A 25,827-nucleotide genomic window follows, 5' to 3' on the forward strand; every position below is an offset into this window, starting at 1 on the left:
AGAGCGTGCAGGCAGGCAGAGTCAGAGCAGCAGCAGGGTAGCATTGGTAGTAGTAGTAGAACCTCGCTGGGGGCTGCAGAGGGTCCTCGATCTGACCTGATTTGTCAATTTGATTACTTCACTGGTGTCGCTCCCCTTTGGATATCGTTAGCTTAAAATTCAAAGTCATGATTTGAGCAGTGGATTCAATTTTTCATGACTTGTCAAAAGAAAAAAAATGCATGATGGATTTATCAGGAGTGTAGTTTGACTTCTGAGGAGGCTCTAATTGTCGTCATCATGGCTTATCCAGAGCACTTTGATTGGCTGAAAGAAAGCGTCAGCTTTTGGCCAGGTAAGCGCAGTAATTTTATTAATATCTTCATGTGGGTGAAGCACAAATGTAAGAGCACAGATATGAAATGTCTTCATCATCAGAGCTGTAAGTTAACATGCTGCAGCTCTCTGATCATCCTGAGTCATGAGATACAAATTCATGATTTAAAGGGGGATGTAACAAACCTCTCAGGATGTTGTAAAGTGCCAAAGATGAAAAAGCATCTTCCTCAGCTGAAGTTGTTTACTGCTCTACAAATACATCTACAGGGAGTGGAAGGTGAAATGCATGTGTGTGTAAAAAAGTTTTTGAACCAATTAAATCATCTGAAGGAGCAAGGTCTGCAGACAACAAGAGAATGCAAATGGGACAGGATTGAACAGCACACAACAAAGTGGGGCAGGACGAAAGAAGCGAACCAAGACATTATTGATGAGCACATTTTGCACCACTTTGTGCATTTTTTCTGTCACTCAATCCAGTAAAACCGCCATTCAAGAACACCAGGAAAAGGATAATACATGGAACACAAATGCACCATGTTTTGTTTTCTTCCTCTATCAAATTTGACCTTCTTCTTAAATGAAGAACTCCTCCTCTTCCCTGTGGTGGTGAAAGAAGAAGAGAGCATTGCCCCTCCCTCATCTTGTGCATCAGAAGGAACTTGTGTCCTTTTTGTTGCAATTTTAATTATGTATTAAATGAATTTGCATATTTGTGCATGAGTGAATGTGCTGCCTCTCAATACCAATTTTTGCCTCTAAGTTTAAGTCTTAAAGATACAAAATTAATGTGGTGTTAGAACAACACAAGAATGCATCATGCTGCAGCAGACTGTTACATGCACTGAGGCACCAAAAATAGACTTAGCGTATTGACAAACGCAAGCACGCACATGCATAGAGCCCTTGTTTCCTGTTAAAGTCTGTGTGTATGTTGAGGTGTTGTACAAAAGGGGAAATGCCTGTGGAGGCTCAGATGGTGACAGATGGTTTAGAGACAAATCAGCCTGGGAGTCAGGATCTCTGCCCTGGGACTAGTGGTTCCTTCAAGTATTTTGGTATCAATGAACTGGTATCTTTATGTGTGTGTGTGTGTGTGTGTGTGTGTGTGTGTGTGTGTGTGTGTGTGTGTGTGTGTGTGTGTGTGTGTGTGTGTGTTTGGAGTGGTTGGGAGTGGTTTTGTACTGAATATTAGGGTGGCTGTGAAAATGATCTAAGGTGCGTTGCTATTCAGCAACATCCAGGAGTTTAACATAGCTTTAAAAAAATGTAAAACAAAATAGATAACAATTATTGTTTTATTGAGTCATGATTCAGACCCTGCCAACCCAACAAAATCTGCAACGTGACTGGAACTGAACTGTGGACAAATATACAAGTTCATGTGCTGCACACACGATATGTTCTTGATCATTTTGACTGACCTACAATTTTTAGTCTTATTTAGTATAATTATCTGTACAGTTTTAACCCCTGAACAACAAGTTAGTTAAAGGTTGCCTTGGTGGCATGTGTGAAAGGAGGTACGAGCTTGATCATCAAGGTGAAGACTGTTCGATATCATGATAATTATCAGTACACAAAACATCTGAGGTGAAGTGATTCTCAAAGTTTAAAGTCCCAGTGCTATTATGCCCTATATCAGAACTCACACATGCCTCTTGTCCAATCAAATTACTTGGTTGGAGCAATGGACTGTATACTAAAATAGACATGTTCACAGACTGTAAAGTCATACTTTTTAGAGCTCCCCTACTGACCGGCAGTCATAAACCCTGCCTCCTTCATGTTAACAGATGGAACATGAGTCAAACTAAAAAGTTGAAATACACAGAAGATAATTTTTTCTCAAACATTCTTAGTGTTATTAAAGGTAGTTCAAATCATGCTTGTTTATGTTTAGATGTTAATTTTAGTTTAATTAATTATATGATGTTAAATGATAATTGGTTGACTGCTCTGTTGACAAATGCAGGCCCCTACAAGATTATTAGAGCAGAGAAGGAACGGCGAGAGAAAGATAACGAAAACTGAAGAGAGACATTGAACTTTCTAACGCATTGTGTTTCCTTTTCCAACCAACCTGAAGGGTCTTTTGTTGTTTATTGGTGAGGTAAATGCAGATTTTAGTTACTGAAAAGGCTGTGGCCAGCACTTCATTTCAGCACCCATTGGGGAGGTCTTTTGGCTTCATATCCTACAATGGGAGGGGCATGGAGGTGTGGTATCCCTTTAATATACAGTCAATGGTTTAAACTGACCATTGAGTCTCTCTGCATGGCTGAGCATCTCCCTGTTGTGTTAGTGTTCATTATGTTAAATCCATGATATGTGTATATGTACATGGGTTATGTAATGCATCTAGTGCAGCAGTGAATGAATGTGACAGTAGCTACAATATTAACTTTTTTTTTCAAGCGCCCGAAACCCTTAAAAGACACTCACAGACAGACACTCCAGTTTCATACACCTAGATTAATGGAGTTTCATAATCTCTGCCATATATTACTCGGTGCAATTTCTCATCACAGTGACATTGTTACTCTTTGGCAGAATAACCTTGCAGGCATTAGTCTGAAACTTCCCAAAGTGTTTTACAACGCGACCATAAATTACAGCTCTAGAGGTGCTTATGTTGCAGCAGGGGGAGATGTGTGCAGTAAGTAGTTTATTGGCGTTTGTGTGCAGGCAATTCCCTGAGGTCTCTACACTTCAAGTACATCTCAGTCCAAACCTGGTTTGTGAGAGGGCCGCTACTAAAAGCTCCAAAGGAGGAAGATGGAGCTGTGGGAGCACAGGACCAAGCACCTCTATATGTTGTGTGTATTTGTGTGCACATCTGTTATTGTATGTGTGTTATCTGTTGAGCTTGGCCTAGACAATGTAAGCCCCATGGCCTTTAATAATCTCATATAATCCAGGTCAGGGGTTTCAAATTCCACAATGGCTGATATAGACTACAGAATGCCTGAAAGATAGTGGCCCAATAATTTTTTTTTGACCATCATAAAGAGGAAGTATACTAAAATGATCTTGTGACTTCTCATGCGTTACACTGAGTTTTGTCTTCAAACAGGATGATGTGAGAAAGTTTGATCAGATTTAGCTAGCAGAACAAAGCTAGCTCCAAAGGACGTGATCAAAAATGGACTTTTTTGTGTTTTTGGCTGACTTACTGGAAAATTATATTTTCTAACTTCTCTGTCAAAAAACTTTAACTCAAAGATTGTTATTTTTTGTTTGTTGGGCATTTTTGCCTTTAATAACAGGACAGCTGAAGAGAGACAGGAAAATAGGGGAGTGGAGAGTGGGAAGACATGCAGCAAATGGTCGACCAGCCGGGAGTTGAACCTCAGTGACGAGGACCCTAGCATCTATATGTGGGGCGCTTAGACCGCTAGGCCACCAGTGCCCCAAAGATCATTATTTGGGTTAGGAGACATTATGACTGCCAGAAGCAGATGCTATCAGCTGTAGCTAACGCAATAATACCAGTCGGTTTGTTGATTGTTTGAGAAAAGCCATTTTCTTAAAATTTTAACTTTAAAATTTGTAGTGAACGTATACTTTGGTGCTTTTGGGATGAGTCTGGCTTACATGTTGCCATCTAAGTGAAGTGAGGAGACGCTGGAGTGCTGACTTTTAAACAGATGAGCCTAAATAATCCTAATGTAGCCTTGAACTCTGATATGGCTCCTACAAGACTGATATAACTAAGTCCCTAAAGGTTAACTGTAGTTTGTGAACACTCAAAATGATAATAGTTTGGTCATTTTAATAATATTAGTAAGCTAATGCCTTGTCCCTTTCATGAAATATGCTTCAATTTGACTTTAAGTGAGAAGCTGGGTATGCTAATGTTGGCAGCCCTTGTAAAAAAAAGATTGGTGCATTGTTGATTTTTTTATTTACCCTTTTGTTCTTCTGATTTTTGTTTTGTAAAGACTAGTCTGCTTATGGAAATCAGTTGCAAACTTCTCCAGACTTTCCAGGCATTCAGACCACATAGAAACAGTTTTGTTATCACTTTCTTCACACAAATCTGGTTCTTTGTTGATTCTGGCATTATGGGATGTGATTTAGTTTTTGTTTGTACATTGTTCTAAGGTAACAAATGCCTCAGCTGCCGCATGTGTCAGCTGATGATTCAGCACAAGACGGCGATGCAGCCCCGTTTAGTCACTGTGTGTTTCACTGCTGTGACAGCAAACGGCAAATTTACATTAGATATTTACAAAATATTTGCGCATTGCCTTCTGTCAGTCTGTTCCTCTTCTGCTTGTGTTTTTCAGCTTCATCCTTGGCATTGTCTTTATTGACTTTGGTTTGGAAATGTCATTTTTAATCAGCATAATGCTTATATGTCAGTGTTTCATCTTGGAGGACCTACTTTGTGTACACATGCTGAAAATAGTAACAAGGTCAGAAACCTTGGGTTGGTGTGTGCAGGTTTTTAGTGGACATCAGCCAAAAGTGCAAAGAGTTGCTGACATCTTCACATTGCATAAGAGTTTCATCGCTCAGCACTAAGGGGGAAAGATGAAAATTTGTAGGCATTTGTTTCTTTCTATGGGGATACCTGTGGAGAATGTTTAAGGACTTTGTTTTTGTGAATCAGGCATTTGATCAGAGGAAAAAAGATGAAGTACATGTTTGTTTAATAATCTACCTCTCTGATAGTTGTTTCTTTTTTTGTGTTCATTAAAATAGCTCCTCAATTTTGAGGAGAGACAGCTACTAACAACTTCCACTGGTGCCAATCATTCCCAAAAATGCAAAAATGCCTTATTTTAGCTTTTGTTAATTATATTGGCATGTTTCAGTTTTCAAATTGACTATTTCAAGTGCTTCTCCAAATACAGACAGCTGCATTTCTAACTCTGTATTACAATATGACTAGTAAGGAGATCTCGTACGATAGTTGCATAAAACATTTTTCAAAGATACACTGTTTTGCCCTTTAGGGCTACAATTTGACATCCTGCTGTGGAAGTTCTTGGTGTAGGATGCATACTGCTCTGTGATGTAGTTTGCTTGTGACTCATACATGACTCACACTTTTAAAGTTCAAAGATACATCTCAATGTTTTGCACACAAGAATTAAGATCACATCAATATGAATAAGGAAGTGATGTGCTTTGATAGTACACAAACCTTTTCCTTTTTTCTTTTTAATAAATAGCTTTATGATATAATTCAACTTTGAATTTATGCAATAAATCTTTACAGTGTAAACCAAGGCTAACTGTGAATGCAGGGTAGAGGGCAGAGTTGTGTAAACAGGCCTGTGGGATGAGGTTTCTATCTATGATTTAACACCTTTTTGATCCAGTATTGAGTTTTCCAAAGGCAGCAGTGTGCTGCATAATAATCTTTTGTGCTATGATTGTGCTGTGCTATGCATCACAAAAGCCTTAAGCCTGCTCAGCTTCCACCCTCTCTGCATGACTCTTTACATTTTTGTTTCTTCCTCCTCATTTTGTTTCCTTCAACCATCCATTTCTCTGTTTCTGTTTCTTTAACCTCTCCAGTGGACTCTTGCTTCCTTTCTTATCTTCTACCCCACCCTCTCTCTCTCTCTCTCTCTCTCTCTCTCTCTCTCTCTCTCTCTCTCTCTCTCTCTCTCTCTCTCTCTCTCTCTCTCTCTCTCTCTCTCTCTCTCTCTCTCTCTCTCTCTCTCCCCCCCATTAAACTATCTCTCTATCTTTCCTGTTTTAGGCCAGTAATTTGGTCTGTCTGGCTCTCCGGCAGGGCAGCAAAGAAAATGATTGGGAACGATTTCCGTGATTAAATCTTTATGCCTTGTCAGTTTAAAGTTACAGTTAGTAAGAGACACTTTGGTGACTTCTGACATTGTAACTGTTCAAGAGGTGCAGCAACGTCCAAAGTCTAACTAACTCTTTAATACAGACTTAGTGCACAGCAACACATGCATACTTCATTAACACTGCCTTACCAGCATGCTTCTACATCTACAGCTGACCTTCTACTTTGGCTATTCCCTCATACTGACACATATGAACACGTTCTAAATTCATGGGCATGGGGCTGAAAAAAAGTTAGCGTCTGAAGATTTCTGAGAATTCTTGTGGCCTTTCCAAAATTAAAAAAAGTGTGAACTTCAAAGGAGTGGATCGAAACATGGTGTTCATCTTCACTTCATTCGACAGAAATGTTAGCATATCTTTCTAGTATATACTTATAAGCCTACTACCAACAGTTACTAAGTGTCCATGCCAAAGACACGGGGCATCTCATTAGAAAAATATGATATTTTGTTGCGGTGACAGTTTATGTTAAAAAATTAAGAGGATCATCTACTGTGTAGGAGCTAAAAGGAAAGTCTAATGAGTTTATGCTAACATAGCACCCGTTCCTTTTGGTTTAGCAAGGATTCAATCCTCTAAGGTTTATTACAATAGTGTTTTTTACTTCATAATAAATGACTAGCCATCTTGCTTTACACTCAAAGACATCCTTTAGTGAGGATGCCATTATTGTACCCAAGGAAACACGTAACATTAGCCTCATATTATTTTACTAGATTATAAATATGTTAAACCATCACATTTGTTGTTATTTAAGACCTTTCAAAGAGGTCTTCCTCTTTGAGCATATACATCTGAATGGTAAAAAAGTATCACCTGGAGACAGAAGTTTTAAAACCAGCTCACAGTGTTAGCATTATTATCTACTTTCACAGCTAGCTAGAGCTGATGAAACCTGCTAGCAGCAGTAGTCATTTAAGCAATCTGCGGCCATAGCTAGAAAAGGGAAAGCACAGTGTGATCAAGTTATTGAAATAATTGTCATTAAATTACTAAGTGGTAGATTTAATACTGTACAGTATGCCCTCAGACAATGAAAATAGGTGGGGTTTAGCTAAAAGCCAGTTGAAGCTAGCAACTGACTTTTTAGTAAACCCCACGACTAGCAAGCTAGGAGCTTAAAATATGTTAACTGCGCAATGACAGGTTGTGCACATGATGGAAATAGGTGGAAAAATGATTATAGGGTAACATTTTTTTTTCAGTTAAAAAAAAAGTAATTTTAAACTCTTTACTCTTCTAGACCTCTTGATGTAATTGTTTCATTGAATGATTCTTCCTTGTTGTTTGCACAATGCACAGGTTATATTCACTTATGTAAGAGGATGAATATTTGGTATGGACAGCAAATTGTGTGAAAGCCTCAACAGAGGGTGACAAAGAAAGAAAGAAGAGGGTGGTGGGAAGAAGAACGACTTTGTTTTTGCCTGAGAACAATGCCTTCTAGAAAAGAACAGCACAATAGACTCCATTCACAGAAACACCAACAACATCATGACATTTTGTTCCTGTGACTGGACATCATGCATCCACCCAAATTACCAATGCCATATTAGGATTACAAATCCGTTTCACTGAGTGGTGGAGTAAAAGTACCAGCAGGAGCAGCTGCCATACATGATGCGCCTCAGTGTGTACTGATTCTAGATCATTATCAAGGCTTACAGAAAAAAAACCACACTCTGAACTTGGCATCGTATTTCTTCTTTATTTATTTCCCTTCAGTGCATCGTTTCATTTCTGTTGTTTATATTACATAACCAAAGTGGACACTTGGTTTTTTGAGCATATTTGGACATTTTTGCTTGTTCTTCTCCGTTTCCTGCGGCGTTATAATGCTAAGCTTAGCAGGCTGCAGAGTTGCAAAGTACATAACAGCACATCACAACATAAAACATCCCCAGACATTCAGTTTACAGCAGCCAATCTGTCTGACTTATCTGGCATACTTCAACTGTGCAGCTTCAGGGCATGGCAGGCAAACCTAATTGATTGCCATACTAGCTTATAACAACCAGAGTGATTTTCAGCCAGTTTTTATCTCATATTACTGCCTGATTTTGAATGTAATTTGCTGTTGGGGCATCTACGAGGGTAATGTTCTGTATTTGAATTAAAAAGTCTTGTGAGAAATGTTTGGTGAGATATTTAAGATCCGGAACCATATTTTGTCAGCTTCAGTTGTTGCTGTTCTCTCTGCCAATATTTCTCTACAAATCTCCACAAATGATCAACAAAATCAATGTAATCAATTATTATTAAGCTTGTTGTTTGCATTAATTATAGCAGGGGTATTTTCAACCCATACAACATTATTTATCATTAACCATAAAAGTATTTGTGAACTGAAATGTCATTACAAAAATGCATGTGCAGTTCAACTTGATATGTGTCTGTTTTCACAGTTTTTAAGCTGTTAATATTAAGTAGTCATTGTGTAACGTAATGACTAGAGAACATGGTTGTGAGTAATTATTGCAGTCCATGTCTACTTCTAATGAAAACTAGAGCCCATCACTGTAATAATGACATTTAGCAAGACTTATAAAAGGTTGTGGATGACATTTTTATTTCAGCAACTAAATGGCATCTATAAGTAGCCTTGAAAAATTCATGCTAATTAAATGTCAAAACTTTGATACGTAATTGCTCAAGCTCTGGTGCTTGAAACAACGTTAATATTGTGATCCTATAGTGTGATAGCCTAAAATAAAAAGTGCATTTGATATAAATAACTTATACATATCTAATCAGCATGATGTAGTCTCACACCTCTGATATACAGTTATTTGTAATAAGATGAATCCAAGATAACTGAGTAAACAAGCTGAAGTGGAGCACAGATTGAGAAACAAAATGCAAATCCTCTAAAAGACAAAAACTGCTCTGTCCTTTAAGATAAAACTATTGATCTTATTAAAGATGATGTGGAGTAATGTGTTTCAACTGCACTTAATACATCAAAGCTATTAAATCAGAGCTGCAGTGAGAATATTCTTCTGTATCTGTCTTCTTTGTTTTTTCCAGGTTTGCCAGGGTTTTCCAGCATGTTTGGGAAGAAGAAGAAACGGCTGGAGATCTCAGCTCCGTCTAACTTTGAGCACCGGGTCCACACGGGCTTTGACCCGCGGGAGCAGAAGTTCACCGGACTACCACAGCAATGGCAGAGCCTCCTGGCAGACACTGCCAACAGACCTAAGCCCATGGTGGACCCCTCCTACATCACCCCCATTCAGCTGGCACCAATGAAGGTAGAGTGTGAATGGACAGAGGGCATCAAACTGGGGAAAAATCTCTATCCTTTTCTGTCTTACCGCCTTTCTTACATCTTTGTGACTCTCTTGCTCCTTTACTTCATATCTGCACCCTAATTTCTACCTGTCACCATCGTAAAAGTAATCTCTTTCCTTTTAGTTTTTATGTCTTCTCACTCTGCATATCTTTCTCTCTCTTTAGTGTTACTGTATCTCACCCCTCCATCCTCCACTTGTTACACTCTGTTGTGTTTTTCTGAGGAAAAATAGATAATTCTCTGGTGCCATCTGGCCACTTCACACCATTCCAATTGCCCAAACCTTTGCAATTACAGTCATTATTTATAAATTATATTTCTGTAAATCTGATTTAAATCTGCATTAAGCAATTTTGTGATATTTAAGTAACACTGAGTCTGTTGGACCAGTATCTTTGTTACTTTAGACATATTGTTTCAGTTTGCTATGATTCCATTCTACTTGTGATACTTTTAGACTACTTTTTATGATGTCATTCCATATTTCAGTGGTTTAATAACAAAAGAAGAGCAAGAAATAACTCCTCATGTATGTCGACAGAAACATTGTACTAAATTCTTCCCCAGGTCACTTGATGATTTATTTAAGGCAGGTGACTTATACCTATCTTTGGAAATGAAGGAAAATTCAATGACCATTCATTTGAAGTCACATTAGCGTTAGGTTGTCAAACATTGTAAGATCTCACTTTAAAAGCTAGCTTAGATCTCTGTAGCCTTTAGCATCCTTTAGCACATTGCTTTGGTTTTGCAGCTTTTAACAGTCAGAGTTTAATAATGTGGCTCTACTGTAATTAACCAACACCAGCCACAATTGCACAATACCTTGTAAAGCTCAGTCTCACCAAATAGAAAAATAAAGCTACAATCAAGCTGTGACAAGCTGTCTGTGCTCCGACTACAAAATTCAGAGGTTAGGAACAATGGAGGGCACCATTAGGATTTTATCAATACTTGTATCGATACAGATAAAGCTGCCTATATATATATACTTAAAATACCCCCCTCCCCCCCAAAATAAATAAATAAATAAATAATAAAAAATGAAGAAATGGCATGAACAGATGTTACAGATTCCATGTGACTTTTAGTCTACCTTCTGTGGCCACAAAATTGGAAAACTCACAATGGTTTGGTCTCTTCGCTAATCCCTCCTGCAGCATCACTATAAGAGCCTCTGAGACTTGGGGGCTGCACTGAGGGCATACCAGCAGTAATGCTATCAGCAGTGCTAGCATTACCCACCACCACTTTAGTAGTAACGCTAAAAGTGGCGTTAGCATTAGCTGCTCGCTAAAGCAGTCTAACACGCTGCACTGCTGAGCTTGTGTTATGCGAGGTTGCCAGTGCTACCCTCATAAGAAACAATGACATTTTTACATATATTGTGTCTGTCATCTGATGGCTCCGGGCTACATTAGGATTAAATTGTTGAATGAAAATGACATCAAAAATGATGGAAAATTAATGTTAAATACTGTTTGCAGTATCAATCATGTACAGGCAACACAAAATACCAGTTCTTGATGCCCATTCCCACCAGGAACTGAGGCAGAAAGGTTCAAAGAATAGAAAGCTGAGTATCAAGCAGCTTTACACAGATTGAATTGCGCCACTTGAGCTAGTAGAAGATTAAGATGTGTCCTCTTAGTCTTGGTTTTTAATTACTTGTCAAAGAAAACAAAAAGCCCCAAAATCATTGATCCAGATCATACGTTTTGAAATCTGTAGCGACCCCTCGTCATTTTCCCACAGCAGCCATTGTTGTCAGACACACGTGGCAGTAAACTAAAACGCTGTTATAATTTTTCCCTGCTGTGTTCCAGGTTTGCAAATTGTATAAATGTATGGAATCTGACAGTACATCATGTCTTATAATACATTTTCCCATTATAGTTGGCAAGGATGTGTTTGAAAGCTAGCATTAGATGCTGCCTACCTGCAGCTAATGAGTTGTCAGTTATGTTATTTTGTATATTGTTTCAAATGTATGCTACCTTTACAGATGCTTTTGTCTTAAGAGCTGGGGAAATGAAAATCCTTTGATGACTCTCTAAATTAATATTAGCAGTTTGACAATATAAATGTATTTTAGCTTCCCGACATGAGTGTAAGATCAGACAAAAATGGCCGCCATGTAAACATTGTGGAAGGGCTATAGATTATGTCCTAGACATTTGGTGGGACTTATGATGCACTACACTCTGCAGGTGGCTGGAAACATGTCTAGAGTGGGACATGACAGTTGTTAGCTTTAGCATTTGATAAACACACTGTCTGTCTGCCCCCTGCTGGTCAAAAATGCTTAATGCAGCTTTAAAAAGAGTGCTTTATTTAACGTCTTTCACTAAAACCCAAATACAAACTGATGTTCCTTTTTATTCTGACCCCTCTGTGACTGTGATTGTGTGTCTCCTCTCCTCTTGTCTCCTAACCTTCTGAGTGTCTCCTCTGATGTGTTGTTGTTCATCAGTTCTTCTTAACATAATCACACATTGACACATTTGTCTAAAGGGCTTTAACTAATTAATGTTAACAATTTCTGTGCACCTTTCTATGGGCTGTAGCAGAACATTAAATGTAAGGTGTTAGAGGTTGTAATGGGCCTCAGGGGTCTTCACAGAGACTGTATTTTACACACAATGCTTTCTCTCTTTCATTGTATTGTCTGTGGTCCCATCACACTGCATGTGTGACCCACTGCCCTTCAGTTTTCAAATCCTGTGTGTGTTACAACACCTGCTTACACCTTTTTATGTTAACCTTTATTGTACTCACAGACCTCTCAACCCTCACACAAACGTTAAGCTATTTTTTATGCTGATAGGTTGCTTGCATCTCACACTATAAAACTAAAAAGCATGTGAGCATTAATCATGAGGCTTACTTAATTTGAGTCTCAGAGGAAACACAAATAGATGCCAATGACAGAAAGATACATCCACAGAGTAACAGAGAACAGCAATATGCCACAGGAGATATCTCTGAAGAGGGGGAAACAAGAAAATAATTCTCTTGCTCTCTTCACAGATATCTCCCAAGAAAGTCCGGTCATCTGAAACGCCGTTGCCCAAAGTATGACTTCCTCTTCCCTTCTGTTTTTAACCCCCCTTCTTTTTTTCTTTTTTTTTCATTTTGGTTAGTCACAACCTTACTGTTTTGTTTCCACATCTCTCCTCCGCTGCCTGCTTCCATGCATTCAGGTGGAGGTGTTGTGTCAGCAGGAGCAGGGAGAAACACTGAGAATGACTCCACACACATGACATAACTACATTTCTCTGCCAGAGTCTTTTTTCTCAGGCCTCATCTCCACTCTCCTCTTCCTTCATTCGCATGATTCCTCCTCAGACATGAGGAGACTAACTGTAGCAGCATGTTTACTTTTTTCTCCCTCTTGCTATGGAGCGCCATTGATAACGATGGTGGTAATCATAAAGATGATGATGATGATGATGATGATGATAATGATGATGGTGATGATGATGGGGTGCTGAGATGTGAAGTGCATGTTGCCATGACAGCTGATTTTGCTCTGCAGTAGGCAACCACTCTTAAGAAACGGGTGCCAAAGGGCTTGCATGCTTTAGGAAGACCCTGTCTACTATCAACAGGTTTATCTGAACTGAACCAGCCTAGTGTTTCTTTCTCCTCTTGTCCCCTTTCCTCTCATTTTGTCCCCTCTCCTTTCCTTTCCTTTCCTTTCCTCTCCTCTCAACTCCTTTCCTATGTCCTCTTTTCCTAAATCCTCTACCAACTAAATTAAAGAAAATGCTGTCACTTGGTAGTAGTAAAAGCCTGGGGTGGACCGTGTCTGTTTTTGACACATATGTAATCACATGACTTTGCAAATAGCACCTATAAAAACATCTTGAATCTTCAAAGGGAAAACACATGTTTGTTAAAAAGGGCTGTCAGAACATATTGATATGCTGAAGTATCAGGGATGTAATGGTACTCTTTCAGAAAGTTGGAAATAGTTCCACATAACAAACAAAACAAATCATGAGATGAAAAATTAATCTCAGTGCCTTCTTTTAAAGAGCAGAGGGCGCTATACTGCTGTTATTCAACGTCATTACATCTCATATGGATATAGCTAAATAGAGGTTTACAAATGTGGTGGAAGGAAATTAAGTTATGCAATATACTAAATCCCAACAGGGGCGACTGCTGTCACATCACAGCCTGTGTGGAAAGCACAATGGGCCTCATTCACTAATAAATGCGTAGAAATGTTCTTACTCTGGGCATAAAATAAGTGCATACACAAAATCACCGTCAGATTCATGACACGTGCGTACCAGCCAATTTTGTTCTCACCACCTTGCGTATATTAGTGAATCAGAATAATTCTAAATTGACAGGCGCGTGCCCAGATTTGTGCTTCAAACGTTCGTACGCACAGTTTAAGCACATATTCGTGCGTACGCACTGTTAGTGGATGCGGCCCATTGTGTTGAAAGTCAGATAAAAGTCAGGAATATTACACATTGTTTTCATTTCACTTCTTCCCAATTAATGAGAAACTATAGACAATGAATAATTAGTGCAAATCTTGGTAGACATTGGGCTAACTTTCATAACAAACATATTTGATAACCATCAGACTTTAACTGATATTAGCATTCAGCCACGTCCTTGACAACTTTGATGTTTTGAGAATCACAGATACAACAGAACAGGCGTGTATTAAAGCTGCTATTGGTAGTCGTGATATAAACATCAGCTCATAGATAGATTTCAAATGTCAACACTACCCCTCCCCTCTCTGCTCCTGTAACCCCGCCCACAAAAGATTGTTGTGTCTATGAGGGCCGCCAATTGAACAATCAGGACAGAGGGTTGGGGAGCAGCTCTGATTGGTCTGTGATAGAGGGAAAGAGGAGAATAATAACATTGCTTGATACAAAGGCATTGGAAAACAGAGATTTCGCCATAATCTCAAATTACTTCACTTACCGATGAGTACAGATGGGTATTATGACCTTTTCTCCAAACCAAGCAGAACAAACGGAACGTTTTTTACACCATTCCTACCAACAGCAGCTTTATCTGCAGTTAAAGTTCAGCTTGAACATATTTATTTAAGTCTGAAGTGAAACTCAATTAATGAATGTTAAGCTAACAACAGAACATTAACTGTGCTTCTCTCCCCTTAAGCTTTACTGTTGTTTTAAACTTTAATCAGTGCAGCTTAGTGACTTTAGGTTCTTCATAACGTTAGACAGTCGTAATATGTTAGCTGACTAATCTATTAGCACTAACATTGATGTCACCGCATTTTACCGCAAGTTAGCTAGCCATAAATACAGCAATTTCAGTCTTCCACTCCAATGGAGCAACATAAGGCCGGAAGAATTACAGACACACTTCCTACGCATGTAAACACAAGGTATCAGACCTTTGGATCAGCTGCTGTCATGAATGACTCAACGCATTGCCTCTCTCTCAAATATGGCATTAGAAAGCCCTATTTTTCTATGACAAAGCTGTTGACCATATACAAATCAGTCACTCAAGACAGGATGAAGCAGTGTGCATGGTCAAAGTTGCAACTGCAAAGCATGTTTTGAGTGTACATTTCAGATTTTTTGTGCATGGTCATATTTAAGCCTCAGTTTTCTCCAACTGTTTCAGCATTTTCAAAGCTACCAGAACTAGCAGAGGGATTGCCAACACCTTTTAAGCAAATAGAATTTAACAGGACATGCCTACATCATCAATATGTTTTATAGCTCAATATTTACAGTGCCAATAGTGCAGGAGGTGAATAATGAAATATTTGTTATGCTTCTCAGAAACCAAAGTTATAGCTCACAAGAACTTCAGTCAATGTCAGATTTAAGGAGATGGTTTTAATAGACCACAACTTTTCAGAGGGATAATCAAGTGATTATTGAAACTCAATAACAGGAAGTTTGAGTTTATTAAATGTAAGGAGGAAGCAGAATGTAGCTGCAGAACTGTCTGTATACAGGACTGAATTTGTTACGGCATGGGGGTGGGAATAACAGACATTTGACCTCCTGACTGAATTAAAATCATTGATCAGCACATGTGAATGTGTAATCCCCCAGCCTTCCCCAGAGGACAAAAATCCCATGTGAAGGCAGCTCTGGTATGAGTCTTTTAGACAAATAAAAAAGCTGATCACAGACCTCTGTTGAAAGTTTGATGTTACTCTGAAGTTTCTTAGGTTGCTTCACTCCCACGTCAAATCCAAAGGATTATGCATTGCTCTCACTCGTGTGAGTGTGCATGCAGAGAATATAAAAGAGTACATTTGTGTGCCAGTGGTGTTTGAGTGAGCTGGTTTGTAAAGCAAATGAAGGGTTCTATGTTTTTTGCCTTAATTTTGAGACAGTGACGAAACACTTAAGTCCAAATCTGTCTCCTAATACAGAAACTTCAGATTACCTTAGGATACTTTGACGGGTTTTTGTAAGTGTTAGAAAAATGTGTGTGCATGTGTGTCTGTTCATGCATTTGTGAATATCCTAGTGTGTGTGCGTATGTGACCCTGACTCTAAAGGTGGGCCAAGTTATTTATATACTCTCACCCATGGACTGATATACTTCTACCCCTGGTAGCCCTGACACTTGATTGACATATGGCTTCCCCTGCCTGGGAGACTCCCCGGCTACCAAGTCTGTGTCTGTGTGTGTCTGTGTGTGTCTGTGTGTGTCTGTGTGTGTCTGTGTGTGTCTGTGTGTGTCTGTGTGTGTCTGTGTGTGGAGGGCAAAGGATATGGCGGTCTCCAGTCTGGCAGACCTCCAGTGCCTTCTCTACAAAAAAGCACAGAGGGACAGAGTACAGTAAAAGGTCAATGTTGTGCATTTTTGTGTGTGTGTGTGTGCATGTATGTGCGTGTGTGTGCGTGTGCGTGTGTGTGTGCGTGTGCGTGTGTGTGTGTGTGTGTGTGTGTGTGTGTGTGTGTGTGTGTGTATACATAGAGCAGTTTGAGGGGTGGACACGGCCATCATGCTGAAATAACTGCTACCTCTGCCCTCTGGCTTGTGCGCTCATCGTTTATTCACGAGGCTTGTAGCCTTGTTGTCAGAGCGCTCATCTCAGCTGAGCATTAGTATTGCTCAAAGCCTTGGCTCTCACCTCCCTCTCCACCCCTCCTCCTCCACCTCCTCCTCCTCCTCCTCCTCCTCCTCCTCCTCCTCATCCTCCTCCTCCACCAGCAGCCCTCAGCACACATGCTAATCCAGAAGTATAGGCTGACACCATGCCCTAACAGCATTTCCATGTTTTAAACATTGTGCTCTTAAAGCTTCTTCTGCACTCTGACAATCTTAAGAGTGTGTTTGTGTATGGGTGTGTGAGCGTGTGTGTATGTGTCTGGTGGCCCAAAACTAAATGTACTGTAGCTAGCACAGCACAAAACAGCATTTATATGTTGCAATTATTGATGTTGACATGTGTATGGTTGAATTGTGTGCGTGTGGTTGCATTGTGTGCGTATGTGTGACTGTAGATTATATGTGTGTTAATGTGTTGCATTCATTAGCACCAGCGGAGCAGTGCTTTGGCTGTTATTAATGGCCGTCTCATGTTGCACCTTGACTTTGACACCCTCAAATTGCCGACTCCTATGGAGCTGTGGAGGTAATTTACCATGTTGGTATTTGTGTGTGCACGATTGTTGATGGGTTTGTGCAAGAGCATTGTGTGTGTGTGTATGTGTGTGTGCTGGCTTGCATGTGTTGTATGTGCAGGCTTGTTAATGCTGTCTCTGTGTTCCCATTTTCTCATGTTTCCTGTGCCGCGGGCCAAAATTAGATGACTGGGTGCTTGTAAATGAGATAAGAATGGCCCTAGTAGAAAAGGCCACACGTGTAAAAGCAAAGGAGTTGAGTGTGGACAGATTCCTCTAGCAGTGGTTGTGTTTTACTGTGTTACCAGCAGCAAATTAACTTTTTTTTTCTCACTTTGCAGCATATGGCTTTCCTGTTTATGTCATTGTCTTTACTTTGCATTTAGAGCTTTAAGAATATGCAAAGAAACTGTAGAGTTCCAAAGTATATATTTTTCTGTCATTATCAATCCTGCAATCAGTTGGTAATATTAGAGAACAGATTAAAACTGTAATAATAGAACAATCTAACTCTGAATAATATGTTTAACTGTGGAAAATAAGTTGTCAAAGAAAGAAAGGAAAAGTAAGAATGCTTTGTTATTGAAAAAATAATTGTTCTCATGAGCAGCAAAGTAGTGTTCATCCTTTAAATCAAGTCTCGACTTTGTAAAGGAAGACAGTAAGACAGTGATGAACTGGGGAAAGAATATGGTGGATATTAAGTTACCGCCAACATTTTCTGAACTTGTCTGTACAAAAGAGTTTATTACACCAAGAGTTACAGGGATTAAATACTAAATAGTAATACGAAATGACAGTTGAATCAGGATGGACCAGCAGGAGACCACAGACTCCATATATGAAGTGAATGTAACGATTGGTTTCAAAAGTAAAGCTAATGTTGAAGTGTCTTAAACCTGCTTTTTTCTCTTGGCCAGCATGGGTTACTGCACTAGTTGCAAAACGACATTTGATTGTATGAAACTAAAGCTGCAACCTGTTGACAAATATAGCCAATGTGAAAGTGCAACTGCAGTTCCTTGAGGGTCTACATCGGGCTTGCTCTAAAAGCCACGGAATCCATATTAGGTCCCGTGTTAAAGTGCTCTTCTTTTCACAACAACTCTCCTGGAGGGAAAATGTTGTGTTGTTTGTTTTGATGGGCTGATGGGCAGACAAACACGTATGTAGCCATGAAAACAAAGCGGCTGTCTGACATAAAAGTAAAGCACCAAAATGTTCTAAAAAGAGTGTTCTCTGAAACCAACATCAGCGTTTGTGTCAGGCTGTCTTAACATTAGCTAATTTATGTAGTTGGGATGACCCTGTCTGCAGTGGTTGATAGCCCAGCTCATGTTGTTTTTCTGGCCTGTTTCTCAACAAAGGGGCAGAGCTATTGGGGGCGTGGCTGATTTGACCAACAGTTAAGGTTAAGCCTGATTTGTACTTCTGTGTCGAATCGACGGCGTAGCCTACACTGGGGGTCTGCGTAGCTCCTGTACCTACGCAGAGGCCTCCGCATGTAGCTGACATGCACCTCCTCCAAAATGTAACTACACGTAGAATTGACGCGGACCGCAAACCCTGTGATTGGTCTGCTCGGCAGCTTGCATTTATAGCACTTCTAGGATCCCGCTCATCTGCCGTGTATTTCATCTCGTCCTCTCTATTCTTCATGGAATCATGTATCAGCTGTAGATTAACATAACATGCTCTGGATCTCTGTGAAAAAGTAAACAGAGATCGTAGAGGGGCCGGAAGCAGGCAACCGGCTATCAGAAAGACCACACTGCACTCAAGCATTTCGGCGGAGAATTGCTGCGCGACACGGACACAACAACGCACAAGTATGGCACATGACAGTTTGCCAGGCGGCTAGGCTATGACCTCAACCCTACATCCTTGCTAGTTTCCAGATTAGCAGGAAGTTATTTCTGGTCAGCATTTCCAATATTGCGACAGCAATGTTTGGGTTTCATGACACCTCTTCAGCAAAGCAATAAGCGTTACAGAGACTTCGTCCATGTTTTATAGACTCAAGATGAAACCAGATAAGTAAATGGTCCTGCTCTTAGTTTATTTATTACCTCAGTGAATTCTTTCAAACAAGCTCTATGACCTCATTCATTAGTGAAAAGTCTTGTTCAGCACAGCATGATGTAAATTGTGTATATTATGTTCCCATTTGATGAAAAATTGATAACAAGTATACTATAGGCAAAGCTACATGTAATAGACAGGTCCCATTTTTGCAACTTTCAACCAGGACAGAGACAACAACTCATCTAAATATGTACCCTTCCTGTTCCTATACAATCCTAGATAATAACAGCCATAACTTTAAATGTCAGGCTTTAACTTACATTTCATAAACAATGGGTGGCTATGTTCACTTGCATACCGTCTATGAAGAAGATTAAATGGTGGTCAAGCAAATTTACTCCCATGATTCTTTAGAACTAGATAATACAGTCCTTGGCATCAAACACTGTTGTAAAGTGTTAAATTAAAGGGACATTGATGTCTTTAGTGAAGAATAATCCCCTGATAGATTCATGACACTGTTGGTGTTGAAGGGGTGAAGGCTGAAGATGTGAATGGATGTGATGTAGAGCAGGGTGAAAGGACCCCTGGGTGCTGAACAGGATGGGGACTAGGGGCGAGTGTGGCGGAGGAGGGTCACATCAATTTGGCTTAAATGACAAGTGACAGCCGCAGAGAGGGACAGTTTGAAACTATGACAGCGATGAGATGATTGATTCATGTGAGGTCGTGGTGAAATGTGATTGGCTCAAATGAAGGACATGAGAGGGAAAGAGAGAGAGAGAGAGAGAGAGGGAGAGAGGGAGAGAGGGAGGAGTACATTTCAGACAGCATGAGATAGTCAGTTCTTCTGATTGAATTTCCACTAAGCTTCATCTCATTTCTACTCTTACCCAAATACGTTTTATTTGAAAGCAATTTAAATTCTTTCTTGATCCTTGTGTTATCAAGCAACCCTCTAGACATGCACATCAACACCAGTGAGCCAGTTAGTAAAGAGAAAAAATAGCCGACAAGGATTTATAAAAGACATCATGAGACCAACTTAAAGCTGATTCCTCATAATGCTTCAGTAGCTGCAGAGAAGAGATGTTCACATTCACAGATAATACATGAACTAGGAGGGATAACAGGAATAAAACATGCGCATCATGTTTTAAGGTGGATATTTCTCTTTAAATCCCTCTGTCTCCTTCGTATCACACTCTCCTTCTTTGGATGAAGATCACACCGCCCCTCGTATCTCCTGATATCTGAATCCCTCCCAGTCTTAAACAGAAAATATGCTCTATTGCCATCCAAGGTAATCCACGTTCTGCTCTGATCTCTGTCACACTTACAGTACAGCTTCATGATAATGGAAGGTAATGTAATATACGTTTAATGGATTGGGTCGATCCACAGGTTTCCAACAACTTAATCAGATAAGCGTTATGAGAAATGGTGACGTTTGAAAGGAGCTGTAACAAAATCAGACACATGAGATTAACATTATACACAAAATGGCTGCAGGAATATTAAAACTGCCTCTCTGCATTCTCAGAGTTACACATTATACTGTCTTACAACCTGGAGCTGTAATACACTTCTTTGGTCTTTTTACCATTTGATAAACAAACAAGAGTAGTGTACATGCATTTTTTGTGTTGATCTTGCAGGAACTTAATACAATATTTATTAGTTGCAGCTGTGACATGAAAACATGAAAAGCTCATGCGGGATGTTAACCTTTGTAATCACTGTAGATGTATTATTTAAAGTAACATCTTAAATAGTTTTCTCACAGTAAAAGTCAACGAAAATTGCATTCAAGATTATGTTTATACCAAACTGGTAATTTAGTTAGTATTTTGATTGGTGTTAATGAGGAGAGGACAAACTGCAATGGTGTAAATACAAAGCAACATTGACATTAAAACTTTGGTTCAAAGCTCGAGGAAGTCCATTAAATAAGTACCTTAGAAGATACATGCGTTATTATACGATATGATATGATATGACATGACACAACATGATATATTACAACACTATACAATACGATACAACACGAAATGACACAACACGATATGATGCAATACGAAACGACAGAACACGATATGATGCGGCAACCTCCGGTCTCAAACTATGAAGCCCATGTGGAAGTGTTATAAACTGCAATTCATTGAGAATCCACTTGAGGCTGGCTGCAGAAACACCAGAAACCACATAGACACCAATTCAAAAAGACGATCTTTGCAGCATTAATAAACATGTTTACAGCCTGGTTCAAAAAACAGCTTGGCTCTACGTAGCTAATCTCTCTATTTCTTTCTAACACAACGGTTCTGGAGATATTAAGATTACGAGTTTGTGCCCAAATAAGGACATGACTGACTTTACTCACGGACGGGAACACATAGCTGTTGGCGAGGAGGCTCAAACCCCACCCCTTTACGTCACACTCTGCCTGGTTGAGTTCCGCATTTCCAATATGCTGCCGCTGTCAATTGGCTTTAAAACAGCACACAGGAACAGATGGGTGACGTCACGGATACTACGTCCATGTTTTATACAGTATATGGATACAGTACCATACGATATGACCCAACACAACACGATATACAATACAAAACGACATGATACTATACGATACGATACTATACAATGCAATACGACACGACACAACCCGGTAAACTAGCATCATGCTAGTTTAGAAATGACCTCACAGTCATTCAAACAGGCAGCAACTGTCATGTAGGACTCTGTGGCATGTGGCAAGCCCGCCCTCTGCACGTGAGTACAACTCTCTCTGCAAACTTGAGCACATCCTCCCCCATTCCTCTTGTCAGAGCATAAAGAGAATAAACAAATTTTTTATTGTTTTTCTTTTTGGTTTAAAGGTGGCTGACACATATTTTAACTTCGCTTCACAGTGACTGATAGTATCCGGCTGTCTTCATCTGCTAATGTCTGCCTGTCGTTTTTTTATTTGGCCAAGTAACTTACGTTCACATTACCCTCACTCACGTCACTGGCACCACCAAGAGGAGTCATGAAGTAGTGACATCTTGAGTCAAAGTGGCCAGAAATCTGACTACAGCTCTGTAATTTTTCAACTAAAATATTGATATTTGGCACCAGGGTATCGATAATTGTATCAATAGTGAGGACATTGGTATGTTGCGTTATACATTTTTTGTCCCATAACCCTAATGTATGTACTACATAATTATATTTCTGTAATAAAGACTTGGAGGTAGAATCCAACCCATGACAGACACACGTTGTGATATCAAAATCTGTGATAAGTGGTGTATTCCAGGAGTTCTGACGTGTATAAACATCTAAATCTCTTTCGTTTAGATAGATGAAACAGAAAGGGGTTGAAGTCAGAGGACAGAAGAACATGTTGATGGTTTTTCTCTGCAGCCTGCCTTGTCCTCATCTCCTCCTGTTGTTTATATCTTATATTTCCTAAAATGCCCGCTGACAGCCTCCAGAGTGCATGCCTGAACTTCCTGCATTGAGCTGTGGGTTACATGTGCTGTAGGTAGTGTAGGTGGAGAGAGCTCGGTGTTATTTTGGGTAGCTGAACATTTCTGTGCTGTCAAACCCATTATATAGCTGCCCTGGAAATATTACATCATACTGAAAGACTAAAGATTTGTTCAGAATTGTAACGCACATTGCCTGTAGCTACTATTTAGACATGTTAAGTGTTTTACAGTGCCCTGCATAAGTGTTTTCTCCCTTTTTTCTTCTCCACATTTGACAGCAATACAACATGAAATAGACTTATTGAGGCATTTTGCTGTTTACTGAACAAACAACTCCATAACTCTTATTTGTGCATGATATAATTCCTCTTTTAGCTGTGATTCATGTAGAGAATGTATCTTCATAATTCTACAGTGAATTGAAAAGAGCAGAGCTGTCATAGCGTGTGACGGAGAGACTGGAACTGTAACAGTAAAAGGCCAGGGACAATGGGTATGACTTGCAGGGTGATAATCAGTACTACAGTACTACTGTAAATGTCAGTGGGTCAGTGGTTGCAGAGCAGACCCCCCCCCCCCCAGCAGCTCTTTGGCAGGTGACTGAAGCGGAAACTTGATCATTGGAGTAAACTGCTGCCACACTTCCAGTCGGCCTGGATTCAGTTGCAGCCGGGCCAGAGTGGACTGATCATGGCAGGGGGGCGAGGAGCGCCAGAGACCGGGGCTGGATCGAAGAGCTGGAGGGTCGAGAGAGGGCTGAGAGAGATGGGGAAACTGAGGCAGATGAAGCCGGAGCAGGCAGATACAAAGGAGGCGTTGGTGATTAGATCGCAGTCACAGACTGTTCCTAAACAGTTACAGGTGGGCTGTTTGACTGTTTGTGTTTCTGCAGAGCCAAGACCACATGCTGGTATGCTGGCGATGCATATTAATGTGCAACAGGTCTCCTCGTTCACTGCCAGTGAAAGCACATTACACCAAACAGTGATGGTGCTGGTAGCTGCTCTATTCAGAATTTGTTGTTTTTTGCTGACACTACAGAGATTTCAGAGGTCAGAATTTTGACAGTTTTTTAAACCTGTCTATTTGTGATGCATTTTTTTCATTAAATTGTGACATGCCATAAATTAGAGCTGTACAGAGTGCCAGTAGTTTGCTCATGTTACCAAAGAGAGGGCAGGTTTGTGCTGGGAGAACTGCACAGCAGAGTTATTTTTGTACCTTTGCTGGGTTTGCTGTATGTATACATATGGAAACAGAGCTCAGGGAGATAGTGTTTCTGATTGAACAGGGTCACCCAGTCCTTGCTCCAGGGGCAGAAATGCAAACCTGTGTCTTTATTAAAAAGAGAAGTGGGCTATTATGGTTGTGACATGTGCACGCAGAGAGCTGCTAATTTGAGGAGGCATTTTATTGCAGCAGGGTTTAATGATATTGGGTGAGCTCCAGGGGCAGTGAAGTGTCCGGACTGAGAATGAATGAGGTCTAGACAAGTGCTCAGATGTGGAGCAGGATCAGAATTTTTTAACATCTCTTCTTGTTAAAAGTTTTTTAACCTAAAAGCCTGTCTGATTTTTTACCTTTTGTGATTGATGGTTTAATGGAACATGAAATAGGACTATTTGTTCCTCCTCCATAACAGTACGTGCAAGCACACACGCACACGCACACACACACACACACACACACACACACACACACACACACACACACACACACACACACACACACACACACACACACACACACACACACACACACACACACACTACAGTATTTCTTTGCTCCAAATCTGCCAAACTGCATTTGTGCTCTTTGCCTGTCATGCACGGTAACTGCAGCGTTCATTCAACTTCTTAACGGACAGAAAAGAAAGTTGGACGCTGTTATCGATGTGAGTTTAATTTCCAGTATGATTTGAATTTGACTCAGTGTGTATTACATCCCCTCTCACATTGATTGAGGATTAAATTGGTCAAAGCAGAAATAGACTTGAAGGAAAAATAACTCCTGACTGATGTGTGTCTGTGCACCCTCTGCGCGCACACACACACAAACAGACAGAGAGAGCATCTGTCTTTCTTGGCACTGAGCTGAAGTGGATGGCATTGATTTAGACCTCTCTCATTCCTTCCTCCACTCCGCTCCTCCTCCTTCGCTTTCCCACTTTGTCTCTTCTCCCGCGGCTGCCATTCACAGTCACACTCAGCAAATCACCTCTCATGGAGCCTTCAGAGCTGCAGTCGGCGGGGGAATTTTGGCTTTCAGCAGTGAGCGTGGTTCTCTGCCAGGGCGGCTCAAAATGTCCTGGCTAACAACCATCCTTCAGTGTCTGAATGTGGGGTTTTTTTTTTCTGGAAGAACATTTAGGCTGTGAATTTTAAATAGGAACGGATTGTTGCAAGAAAAACTGATTTGAGATGACTGGTGTGTCATACTTTGAAAAATGAAAGTTGTAATGGATAGGAGTTGCTCTCCATTGTCTTAATGAGGTTGACTTTTCAAGATTAAGGGCCGTCTGGACACATGGTTTCTTTGTGCTCTAATGAGGAAGAAGAGTGTATTCCTTTGCCACTTCACAACTCTAAAGAGGACATCTCTGAATCCCATTGAAGTGGACTACAGTACCATTACACCAGTAGCATCACTATGCACAAGCTATTTTTCAAAATGACATAACATAAGCTATGTAAACATTAAATGATTTTCTCACTCAGCAGATGCTTCTTTACACTTGCTGTGAGGTCATTTAATGACTAGACCTGCAGTATCCTCGTGTGGCCAGATAGCAAACTACAACTCTCAGTTTTTTTAAATCATTCACTCCATTTGTTTTGGAATAACACTGAAACTACATGAAACTATTGTCCTAACATCTTAATTGTATAGATGACTGTCAATGTAGTTGTCTCATACTTGCAAATGTACATACATATTTTCACAGGTTGTAAATATTTTATGGCAACTTAAGTTTAAACTGAGATGAACTATGGAAAATGCTGTATCTCACAGGTTGAATACTTAATTCTGTTTAAATAGCATTGGCTCTTTCTGTGAGAGTCAGTAAGATAAAGATATCCATGTTGTAGTATTAGAGATGTCAGCTAACTTAACTTTCATGCTTGGCTCAGCTTATTTATGGTTTTATTATTAAAGGCACTGTGAGGAGTTGTCAGGTTGTATTAATTTTGGTGACCCCTTTGGACAAAATGTGCAGTGTTTTCTGGCATATAGACTGCATTTCCCATGAGTACCGTCACATACTGTCATAAAGAGTCGGCTC

At 40.0% G+C, this 25,827-nt stretch overlaps 1 protein-coding gene across 2 annotated transcripts in view; it reads left to right on the top strand.

Annotated features, from left to right (window-relative positions):
• pak7 (p21 protein (Cdc42/Rac)-activated kinase 7) overlaps window positions 1–25,827 on the top strand; it is a 103,052-nt gene that overhangs the window by 45,044 nt on the left and 32,181 nt on the right. For both annotated transcript variants that reach the window (XM_034699980.1, XM_034699981.1), the window contains exon 2: window positions 9,175–9,398. In XM_034699980.1, coding sequence (XP_034555871.1) covers window positions 9,175–9,398 — 224 coding nt within the window. The remainder of the gene's footprint in view (window positions 1–9,174; window positions 9,399–25,827) is intronic.

Source organism: Notolabrus celidotus, chromosome 13, assembly GCF_009762535.1.
Source record: "Notolabrus celidotus isolate fNotCel1 chromosome 13, fNotCel1.pri, whole genome shotgun sequence".
In the NCBI taxonomy this organism is placed as follows: Eukaryota; Metazoa; Chordata; class Actinopteri; order Labriformes; family Labridae; genus Notolabrus; species Notolabrus celidotus.